The sequence below is a fragment of the Bubalus kerabau genome, chromosome 6 (genome assembly GCF_029407905.1).
Source record: "Bubalus kerabau isolate K-KA32 ecotype Philippines breed swamp buffalo chromosome 6, PCC_UOA_SB_1v2, whole genome shotgun sequence".
In the NCBI taxonomy this organism is placed as follows: domain Eukaryota; kingdom Metazoa; phylum Chordata; class Mammalia; order Artiodactyla; family Bovidae; genus Bubalus; species Bubalus kerabau.
Window position 1 is genome coordinate 24168660 of NC_073629.1, and position 12375 is coordinate 24181034.

Below are 12375 nucleotides of genomic sequence, written 5' to 3' on the forward strand. Positions count from 1 at the left end.
TCAAGGCAGATTTCAAAGAGGAAGACAGATGTTTCTCCACTTTGTTTTTATTTAAATGTACTACTTGGGATTTGAAGCTTCTGCACTTCTTCTGTTTGTTTGGATTTTTTTTTTATGGCTTGATCCCAAAAAAATGGAATGAAAAATGTAGTGAAAGCTTTTGTTGTTTAAAATTGCAGGGTGCTGTGAGACTTACTGCAAATCCCTGATGTCTCCCTGTCTGCCTTCAATTCTCCTATTTTTGGTAATAATGCAAGCAGTCATTTTAGAAAACTTTGCTTTGTTCATTTTACTGAGCCTCTTCCAGACACCATGTGCCTGAAGCAATAGCAGCCAGCCACAGCCAAGGTCCTAGGGCGTAAGCTCAGACTTCGTCTTTCTCAAATGCTGCCACTTGCAATTTGCATAAATGTTGAAAAGAAAATTAAAAGGGCCCTCTATACCTCCTCTTCACATATTTTAGGAACCCCAGCCATTCAAGGCACTAAAATATCTTTTGAGTCATCTGTGGATATAAAAGCACAAATAGGTACGATCCTGCAGACAGAGGGAGCAGGATATGGAGAAAAAAAAAATCATGTGAGACAGACAACAGACAGAGGCTTATTTGAAGAGGCTACAAAGCAGCAAGTAATGCCAATTTAAAGCGATTACATGTTAATGCAACAAATGGAACACATTTGAAGGCTGCTCAGATTACACTGGCTGGGGTGCAGACTTAATTACTCATGTTAGAGATTCCGAAAACAAAGGGAGGCTTTTAGACCAGTGATACGTACCTGACATGATACTGAAAAGCCTTGGAAAAACTGAAGTAAATGCCTAGAGAAATTTTTAAGGACGATTCAGTAAGTTGGATACCTGAGGTCTGTCCCTAAATGGGTAAATTCCTGAGTCACTGGAACTGGTTAAAATCAATGACAGTTTATTGCTGTATTTATATACAAGTGAGGCTGATAAACATGAATAAATACTAGAACCTTGTCTGGACTGAGTTATACTTAAACAACAAAGGTTTGTGTTGTATTTCCTAAAGATTCTTTCTGGAATGATTCTGAAATTGATATTGAGAGAAGGCCTGCCAAAGGTATACAATAAAAGCAATTTTTATTTCATTCCTATTTATCTTAGAGTCATTTGGGCAGGTCATATTCTATCTGTCCCTACTCCTAACTTCCCTAGACTGTATGGGCCGTGAGGATAGGGATTGTTTTTTTTCTCCATTTGACTTTCTTGCAATGATTAGTAATGGGCCGTGCTCAAGAGTAGTTGTTTAACAAATATTAAAAGCACCATATTAAAACTGAATGACATTTTTGCTCATGTATAGTGGTAATTTACCTTTCATGAATCACTTCTTATGCTTGCAGTGCTATACCTTTTTTTTTTTAAAGCAATGAGTTGGGTTTTTTTTTTAGATAGTAGTTTAGTATCTCTTTTATTAGACCTTTATTGGTGACAGCTGGGAAGAATTTATTCCGTTTATTTATAGTATGATCTAAATTTCTTAGGACTCTTATTTCTCAGTTTGTTTAAAGTGGGGTCTGATTGATACAAGAAGTTCCTTTAAAGCCACCATTTATCATGAAATCAATTTATAAAGAATTTAAGTACCTACTATGTGAAAGTAAGTGAAGTGAAAGTCGCTCCTTGCCACCCCATGGACTATACAGTCCATGGAATTCTCCAGGCTAGAATACTGGAGCGGGTAGCCTTTCCCTTCTCCAGGGGATCTTCCCAACCTAGGTATTGAACCCAGGTCTCCCACATTGCAGGCAGATTCTTTACCAGCTGAGCCACAAGGGAAGCCCAACAATACCGGAGTGGGTAACCTATCCCTACTCCAGGGGATCTTCCCGACCCAGGAATCAAACTTGGGTCTCCCTGCATTGCAGGACTCCTACTATGCGAGCAATCCTTTTTTGAGTTCTTACTATGTATAAGACATTGTTCTAGGCTCTTTAAATGTATTAATTCAGTTAATTCTTATCAGGGTGCTGGTAAGAAATGAAAACACAAAGAGGATAAGAGATAGTAAATGGGGAGCTAGAATTCCAGCTGAGATCCTGATTGCAGCATTTTTGCTTCAATCACTGAACTGGATTGCCTCAAGTATACAGAAGAGAAGTAGTTTCTATCCTCTAGGAACTTAGAAGTGTGAAAGCCGAGAGAGTTAGAAGATAGTACAGAATTAAATCCTAAACTTTTTAGCATTTATTCGTGAGTTATTAGTGTTACAAGAGTAGGGGTTGGCCTGAGAGGACAGAACTGTCCAGAGGAAGCTTTCTGGGCCAGGCAGGAGGCGAGCTGGGCTGGGAGGAAGGAGCAGAATTTAGATACTAAAGGGGAAGTAGCAATCAGAGGAAGCTGAGATACTAGTGGAGGCAAGGAACTGAGTTTGTGGTGATCTATTTGAGCTAAAGTCTGCATTCAAAGTGGTTCCTGGTAACGTTGGACCCACTGTGGGCTGTGATCTTGAAGGCGCAGGTGAGGGCTTAGACTGGAAGAATGAAGAAGTGACTTGTCCCTGGAAGAAAAAGTGCCAGGCTTGGCACTATATCCATCCAAGGAACTGCACCAACCTTTCAGCTGGTTCTTCTGAAGCCAAGCTGAGAATAACTTCTGAGAATTGAATAAGAACTGAAAGCCACTATATGTAGACGGGCAAGTGGTGGAAGGACACGTTGCAAGTGATACTTCTGGGAGGTTAGAGGTGATTAAAATAAAATCCTTACCATCTGGGGGGAGCTGAGAAAATGGGTAGCTTCAGCCTAGTCTAAAAAGGAGTACCTTGCATAAGCTTATATCAGAAAGGGAAAAAAAAAAAACACCTTCATTACTCTGGAGCATTGAATGGTCCTGAGTTTTTCAAACACAGATCTGGCTGTATTATTTTTCTTGCTTAGGGCAGCCCAGTAGTCTGTGCTTACCTCTAAAGTAGAAGCTGTAGTCTAACCCCTGCCTACCTTCCTTGCTATCTCCTGTTAGTCTCCCCTTTGTTTAATAATTTCTAGCCATGCAAACATGGAATACCAGTCTCATTCCATCTTTGGGCTTTTATACTTGGTTTCCTCTTTTTGGGATCACGTTCCCCCCATTTCATCATGATACTTGTTCTTACCACTTGAGAGAGGCCTTGCCTAGTCACCGTATCTAAAGTAGGTCCCTATACCTCTGGCCTTCCTGGTTATGTTGTATTCCAGAACTGGGTTCTACTTCCAGTAGAATCTATCACTTACTACTGTGAGTTAACTTTATTTATTCATTTATTATGTCTTTGCCTAGTAGAAATAAGGTTCAAGTGGACAGGGACTAATAAAACATGATTTTTCTGACACCACGGCCTGTATCTCACATTAGATACACTGTAAGTATGTTCGTTTCTTCATCCTTCCTTCCTTCCTTCCTTTCTTTCCTTTTCTTTTTGCTTTTGTGGCTTTCAGGATCTTAGTTCCCTGACCAGGGATTGAATCCATGCCCTGGGCGGTGAAAGTGCAGAGTCCTAACCGCTGGACCTCCAGGAAATTCCCTCTGTGTGTTTCTGAATATTGGAAAACTAGTCCCCAAATGGGTGGAGGAGCCTGGTAGGCTGCAGTCCATGGGGTTGCTAAGAGTCAGATACGACTGAGTGACTTCACTTTCACCTTTCACTTGCACGCACTGGAGAAGGCAATGGCAACCCACTCCAGTGTTCTTGCCTGGAGAACCCCAGGGACGGGGGAGCCTGGTGGGCTGCCGTCTACGGGCTTGCACAGAGTCAGACACGACTGAAGTGACTTAGCAGCAGCAGCAGCAGTCCCCAAATACACAGAAAATGTGGGGACTTCCCTGGTGGTTCACTGGTTGAGAATCCACCTTCCAATGTGGGGGATGTCGGTTTGATCCCTGGTCAGCATACTAAGATCCCACATGCAGCAGGGCGATTAAGCCCTTGCATTGCAACTAGAGAAAAGCCCAAGAGCCACAAAATTTAAAAAAAAAAAAAAAAAGAAAGAAAATGTGTGAAATTCAGCATCTAGATGTTGTGTCACATTGCCAAGTGATGCAGTGATGAAATTGGAATCCACTGCTTCTTTTTGTTTTTGCCCATTTGTGGGGCTGCTGCTGCTAAGTTACTTCAGTCGTGTCTGACTCTGTGCGACCCCATAGATGGCAGCCCACCAGGCTCCCCCGCCCCTGGGATTCTCCAGGTAAGAACACTGGAGTGGGTTGCCATTTCGGCAGGGGCATGCAAATACAGATACACAGTATATGAGATTGATACTTATCAAGCAGCCCCAACCAGTAACACTGAAGAAGCTGAAGTTGAATGGTTCTATGAAGACCTACAATAGAATGGGAAAGACTAGAGATCTCGTCAAGAAAATCAGAGATACCAAAGGAACATTTCATGCAAAGATGGGCTTGATAAAGGACAGAAATGGTATGGACCTAACATAAGCAGAAGATATTAAGAAGAGATGGCAAGAATACACAGAAGAACTGTACAAAAAAGATCTTCACGACCCAGATAATCACAATGGTGTGATCACTGACCTAGAGCCAGACATCCTGGAATGTGAAGTCAAGTGGGCCTTAGAAAGCATCACTACGAACAAAGCTAGTGGAGGTGATAGAATTCCAGTTGAGCTATTCCAAATCCTGAAAGATGATGCTGTGAAAGTGCTGCACTCAATATGCCAGCACATTTGGAAAACTCAGCAGTGGCCACAGGACTGGAAAAGGTCCGTTTTCATTCCAGTCCCAAAGAAAGGCAATGCCAAAGAATGCCACACGCTAGTAAAGTAATGCTCAAAATTCTCCAAGCCAGGCTTCAGCAATATGTGAACCGTGAACTTCCTGATGTTCAAGCTGGTTTTAGAAAAGGCAGAGGAACCAGAGATCAAATTGCCAACATCCACTGGATCATGGAAAAAGCAAGAGAGTTCCAGAAAAACATCTATTTCTGCTTTATTGACTATGCCAAAGCCTTTGACTGTGTGGATCACAATAAACTGGAAAATTCTGAAAGAGATGGGAATACCAGACCACCTGGCTTGCCTCTTGAGAAATTTGTATGCAGGTCAGGAAGCAACAGTTAGAACTGGACATGGAACAACAGACTGGTTCCAAATATGAAAAGGAGTACGTCAAGGCTGTATATTGTCACCCTGCTTATTTAACTTCTATGCAGAGTACATCATGAGAAACGCTGGGCTGGAAGAAGCACAAGCTGGAATCAAGATTGCCGGGAGACATATCAATAACCTCAGATATGCAGATGATACCACCCTTATGGCAGAAAGTGAAGAGGAACTAAAAAGCCTCTTGATGAAAGTGAAAGAGGAGAGGGAAAAAGTTGGCTTAAAGCTCAACATTCAGAAAACGAAGATCATGGCATCCGGTCCCATCACTTCATGGGAAATAGATGGGGAAACAGTGGAAACAGTGTCAGACTTTATTTTTCTGGGCTCCAAAATCACTGCAGATGGTGACTGCAGCCATGAAATTAAAAGACGCTTACTCCATGGAAAGAAAGTTATGACCAACCTAGATAGCATATTGAAAAGCAGAGATGTTACTTTGCCAACAAAGGTCTGTCTAGTCAAAGCTGTGGTTTTTCCTGTGGTCATGTATGGATGTGAGAGTTGGACTGTGAAGAAGGCTGAGTGCCGAAGAATTGATGCTTTTGAACTGTGGTGTTGGAGAAGACTCTTGAGAGTCCCTTGGACTGCAAGGAGATCCAACCAGTCCATCCTAAAGGAGACCAGTCCTGGGTGTTCATTGGGAGGACTGATGCTAAAGCTGAAACTCCAATACTTTGACTACCTCATGAGAAGAGTTGACTCATTGGAAAAGACTCTGATGCTGGGAGGGATTGGGGGCAGGAGGAGAAGGGGACGACAGAGGATGAGATGGCTGGATGGCATCACCGACTCGATGAACATGGGTTTGGGTGATCTCCGGGAGTTGGTGATGGACAGGGAGGTCTGGTGTGCTGTGATTCATGGGGTCGCAAAGAGTCGGATACGACTGAGCGACTGAACTGAACTGTAGCTTAAGATGAAAATTCTGGAAAAAGTTACTCCTTTTGTGAGTGACTAGTTTCTCTGAGTCTCTTAAAAGAACACTTTAAGCGTGATTTCTTTGGTTAGTATGATTGAACATTTCACTTTCTACTCTACAAATATAAAGCTACTTAAATTTTATGAAGTTTAATTGTTTTACATGGGAAAAAGTAAATTGAATTTTGAAATGAGGTCTTTCCCAATCTCACCATCATGGTTTTGAGTTATCAAAGTTTTACCTTCTGTTTTTATGACAAATAATTACAGTATTCTTTTAGAAATAGCCCCTGAACAAAGTAGTGTCCAAATTTTACTTTTTTTTTTATTGGTTGTTCATTCATTCAGGCACTATATTGTCATGTACATCATCCAAGACTTCCAATGTATTATACATTCTTAGGCAATTCCTTAAAGTGGACTATCATGCCTTAATACAGCTGTTGTCTCCAAATGTGGTTCCTCAAATTAGCAGAATTAGCATCACCTGGGAATTTGTTAGGAACGCAGATTCCCAGACCCGCTTTAGACTAATTCCCTCACAAACTGTGGGAATGGAGTTGGGCAGTTTGTGTTTTAGCAAGCCCTCCAGATGATTCTGATACACACTAAAGTTTGAGAACTGTGGCTTAGTAAATGTTAAAAGTTCAAGGTAGCATGATCCTGAAGATCAGTCACGTAGCATTAATTATTAGCCTTGTAAGCCCACCTCCTTTTTGGTCACTGAATTTGATTGGTTCACTGAGACTAGGCTATAAAGTTATTTTCTATATTGATTGCCACATATTGACTTTAGGTTGTTTATATTTCTCTGAACCTGTCAGTGTAATGATTTGCCAGGACACTTAATAGAAACAGACTGATTTTTTTTTTTTTTTCTTTCTTTGCATCCATGGCTTTCTGAGTCACAGGTGGCTGGCTTCTTATATCCTTTGGATAAATCTCTCTAGGCACCAAGCATGGCATTCATGTTCTGTTAATGAGGGAGCTGTCACTGTTGGATCACAGAGGGCCCTCCAGGAGTATTTAGTTCACCCCCATTTGGTTTACAGGTTGGGAAATTGATCCCCCATGAGGTTCTGCTTTTCTTGCAGGGGTGCAGTTCATTTGTGGTCAGGACAGGGTTTCAGGACTTCTGACTCCCTCTACTGCACCAGGATTCCTGCAGGGGGAGGACAGAGCTGTAGCTTGCTCTGTGCCTACAGGACATTCCTTTCCTACTGTGAGGTTGCCTTTTTTTTTTTTTTTTAAAGAAAAAAGCAAATAGAAAAAAAAGTCAGGAAGTTCTCATTGAAACTAATAAAAGTGTCTAAAGAGAATAAAAAAATCAGTTTGAGAACTTTGGTATGGAGGAAATAACCTGACATTAACTGTTTTAATTATAGTTGTTGCATTGGGCTTATCAGTGTGGGAAGAGGGAGCATTTGAGCCCTACAGGGAAGTGGGATATGGACAACAAGATGACCCTGTTCCTGCATATGCCTGTTCGGACTACAACCTAGTGACTGCTTGTGTGATCCCAACAGCTGTCACGGAGATGGGGCTGGATTCAGTAAAGCCCTGCAGTATCATAGCTAGTGCTAGGGTGGAATGCCCCATGAGGTGGTCTCTTAATCTCCTTGGCCTTCACTTTCCAATATGTGGGTATAATAATACCTATTCTGCCCAACTTGAGAAGAAAAATGTCATAGTGGGGAGCAGCATATTACTGTGTTCAGAGGACGGACTCTCTCATGAGATCCAGACTCCCTAGGTTCAAATCCTGGCTCTTTAACTCACGGTTGTGACAATAGGTAGGTCACTTATGCTTTCTGTGGAAATGAGTTTAATGAAATTAACTACTTCATGGGGTTGTGGGGAAGATTTAATTAGTCTGTGTAAGTGCTTTAAACAGTATTGTTGTGTGTTAACTATTGTTGTTACTAGTTTTAAAAAATATTATTATCTTAACAGATGAGATTTTTATAAACTTTCATCAGTTTGATGTTGATAACAGTAGTGGGCAAGCAAAGTGTTCTCATGCAGTAATTGTTAGTAGAGGAGTTGTTCTGATATCTAGCTTATGCATGAGCCCTGCTGTGAGAAGAAGCTAGTATCCCCCAGAAGGGCAGACCTAGAGCCTCTGATGTTGTAATTTATTCATAGAGTGATATGTACACTCTATTCATAGTGATATGCACAGAGGAAACTCAAAACCAGGGCCTTCTCGATTTTGCTTTCAGGTATTTTTACATGAACTATCCTAGGAGATGAATATCTTCATAATCTTCCAGAAAATGTTTCATGGATTTCCATTTTGGTTTTTATTGTTTGACAAGGTTTCTTTCTGTCTTGCCTTTCTAACTGTTACTAGGATTCTTGATAAGCATTTTGGTGATGAAAATTCTAACTCTAAAAGCTAGACGATCAAGGTATTGTAACTATCCAGCAAACAAATGGCAGCCTTTGGGTAGACTTCCTCCTCTTTCAGCTGAACTCAGTGAAAGTTTCTACTCTTGCTGTTTATTTCTGAGCAGTCTCTTTTGGGAGGGAATTAGGATGGTGAAGTGCCTTTTTACTACGGGAATTAGGATTCAAGAATTTGAGAATTATTATCTTATTTATATATATATATATATAAAATTAACTTTTCATTTTCTTTACTTTGATATCCTCCCTCCTCTACAAGCTGTATTCATGGTCTGCTTCCCATCTTTGTGTGAGCCCCTTGAAGTTAGTTAGAGATTATGTTTTATTTATTTCTCTATGTTTTCTATTTCCGCCTTTTCTTCTGGATCCTAATACAGCATCTGCTACATATTGGTGGTGGTGGTTTAGTTGCTAAGTCATGTCTGACTCTTGCGACCCCATGGACTGTAGCCTGCCAGGCTCCTCTGTCCATGGGATTTTCCAGGCAAGAATACTGGAGCGGATTGCTATTTCCTTCTCCAGGGAATCTTCCTGACCCAGGAATTGAACTCAGGTCTCCGGCATTGCACCTTAGGCTCTCAAATATAGTTTATTGAATGAATATTATTGATGTTTCTGGTTACTTCTTGAAGTGGCCTGTTCTGAAACTTCACGTGAAGCCTTAAGTAATTCATTGATATCATGGTGACCTAGTATCTACGATCTTCCTGAATTTTCGTCGATGAATCCTTACATTGCTTATCTGAAGTATCCAGATCCCAAGATGCTTGTAGTATATCATGGATTGGATAGCATAACTTTAATTCTCTTAGTATCATTGGGAAAGGGATGTAGCAGCCAGAGAGATAGAAGCACAGAGAATTAAGAATGCCATTCAGGACCACAGAGCAGTTACTGTGGGAAGAGACTCTTGGGATGAGCTTTTCTACTTCTATGACCCCAGAAGCCAAAAGATAAAAAGATGCCCTGAATTGGATATTTCTTTAATGTCTAAGGGTTATGATTAGTGACTTATTTCTAATGTGCATTTGTTTTTATTTTTAGCATTGCAATGTCGAGATGGCTATGAGCCTTGTGTAAATGAAGGAATATGTGTTACCTACCACAACGGTACAGGATACTGCAAGTAAGTTTCTCTCTCTCTCTCTTTTTTTTTTTTTCATTTTCATATATCTTATTTTTCCTCAGTAGGATTTGGCTCTACTATCCTATACTTAATACTTCTGTGAAATGTTACTGGTTCACTAACTTTCCTGATGTAGTTTTTTGGAAGATGAGGATTTGGATGTCAGATAAATGGTTAATAAGAACTTACTGTCTTACCCTTATCTTTTTCATCATGATAAAGGCTTTCAGTGAGTAGCTTGTGTGTGTGTATGTGTGCTTAGTCGCTTAGTCATGTCTGACTCTTTGTGACCCTTTGGACTGTAGCCCACCAAGCCCCTCTGTCCATGGGATTTTCCAGGCAAGAGTACTGGAGCGGGTTGCCTTTTCCTCCTCCAGAGGATCTTCCTGACCCAAGGATCCAAACCCACGTCTCCTGTGTCTCTTGCATTGCAGGCAGATTCTTTACCCACTGAACCATCAGGGAAGCCCAGAGAGTATATTCTTTAACATTTTTCAGTTTAATCGTTACGAAATCTTTCAGTTAAGAAAATTTCAGTTTTCAGATTAGAATCGATTCTCAATGTGTTAGCTCTGATCTTGTTTTTAAGTTAGACCAAATGCACATTAACTTTAATTCTGCCTGCCATAGGTAAATATTATAGCCATGTAACACTTTTTTTTTCCTAATGTAAAATATCCAATTCTGAAGGAGAGTCTGTGAGAGAAGAAAATACACACATGCCTGTAGGGATGGAGTAGGGAGCAGGGGCTGTGGGTGAAGGTCATTATATGGATTTAAAAGAATAAGGGTTAGGGTTAGGAAATGGCAGCCCACTGCAGTATTTCTTGCCTGGAAGATTCCATGGACAGAGGAGCCTGGAGGGCTACAGTTCATGGGGTTGCAAAGAGTCGGACATAGCACACACTAGCCACACTAGAGATGAATTAGGATGAGGAATAGGACTAGGGAGTATAGGCTAGTTCTCAAGAGTGTTCCTTTTCTTCCTGTCTGATCATGAAGTGTAGCCATACTTTTTGTTTGAGGAAGCCTGTGAGGTAATCTTTTAAATTGCTTCTCTAGATTTCCTATGGACAATTTCCCCCGCTTCTACCTCAATTGAAAATTTTTGATAGGAACATGTATCCATTCTATTTCTTTAATAGAAAATAAGATTTGGTAATATGACATTTATCTTCTTTAATACTTTTTTGGGGGTGTATTTGTTCTTTACTTTGGTAGAAGTATGTGCTTGATAAGCATTTTAAGTGATTTTATCCAACATAGTTTTGTTTCTTTTCTGGATATTTAGCTGAATAACTTAACTGTAATAATTACATTTGTTCCAATCAAGTCTATTCTGACACCGGGATTTAAGTTCTTTAATGTTATGAACAAGAATTTTTCCAAGTCAGAAAAAATTTTCTTCACCAAAGTGAAAATATTTTAAGCTGTGATGACAGTGAAGCCTAACAATAGGTTATTTGGATTGGAGTAAAGATAACATTGGAAATGAAATTTTTTATGTAGCTGATTATAGGCTGTTCACTTAGTTTTTCTAGCTGGGAAAAAAATCCAACCAAAAACATGTAATGTAGTCTCCTCTAAGAATGGAAACACAACTGGAGATAATAAGGAAAGGAACTTAATACCTTAGAATTGGCCAGTGAAATCTTGTTTAGTCTGTTTTTGGCATCTGGTGTCTTAGTTACTTGCTTCATTCTATTATTTAGCTATCTTGTGGTAGTTAACCCATTATATTATGATCATTTGTTGATAATGTTTGTTTCTCCCACTAGAGTATGAGAGGTCCTGGTCTTGTGCATTTTCAGTTTGGTATGTAGCTAGTGCCTAACAATATGTTTCTTGAATCAAAAAATGCTCGATAGGTATTATCATTCACTTGTTTATTTATTTATTTATTGAAGGATAATTGCTTTACAGAATTTTGTTGTTGTCTGTCAAACCTCGACATGAATCAGCCATAGGTATACATATATCCCCTCCCTTTTGAACCTCCCTCCCGTCTCCGGCCCCATCCCACCACTCTAAATTGATACAGAGCCCCTGTTTGAGTTTTCTGAGCCATACAGCAAATTCCCATTGGCTATCTATTTTACATATGGTAATGTAAGTTTCCATGTTACTCTTTCCATACATCTCACATGTTTTTAAATCTGTTTGTCTTAAATAAGTAGAGACTGGACTTTTCCTCTGAGAATTTTGTTAGCTTCATGTAGTGTTCAGGATGTCGGTACCATACTGAGAGGCAATTTAGTTCTATTTAGAGATAATTCAACTTGGTGACTTATGTAGGGAGAATTTAAAATACGTTCCAAGTGTTAGCCTACATATTTGTGGTCTGACATGGGGAGAGAAGATTCTAGAGGAGACTAAACTCTGAGCACATACCAGGAATGGACACTAAGGGTCATTTTGGGAGAGAAAACAGATCTGTGAGTCTCAGGCTCTCCAACCAAGGTGAGAGAGACAAAGTTGCCCCCAGTTTTTGGAAAAAGCATTGCTAGGAAACAGGGGACTCACTTTGTGATTGACAAAAATGGAGCTGCCAGAATTCTGTTGCTGAATACTTGTTAATTATTGATGGAGTGGATTGCTTATGGATATAGTCCTAGATATAGTCCTAGACATCCCTCAAATGACTTCCAATCCTGTTGTGAGGGAAACAACCTTCTAGTGAAAAGCAGAGTAAGGGGAAAACTGGGCAAGGCCATCTTCTGGGGAGTGGATAACAAAGCTTGTAAAAAGTGATTGTGTCTCTACTTCAGTAAAAGTAATATTAGCATCTTCAGGAGT

General features: G+C 40.2%; 1 protein-coding gene across 3 annotated transcripts in view; it reads left to right on the forward strand.

Moving 5' to 3' along the window:
- The window catches only part of NOTCH2 (notch receptor 2), a 176652-nt gene that overhangs the window by 42981 nt on the left and 121296 nt on the right, over positions 1–12375 (forward strand). For all 3 annotated transcript variants that reach the window (XM_055584588.1, XM_055584586.1, XM_055584587.1), the window contains exon 2: positions 9498–9579. In XM_055584588.1, the coding sequence (XP_055440563.1) occupies positions 9498–9579 (82 nt within the window). The remainder of the gene's footprint in view (positions 1–9497; positions 9580–12375) is intronic.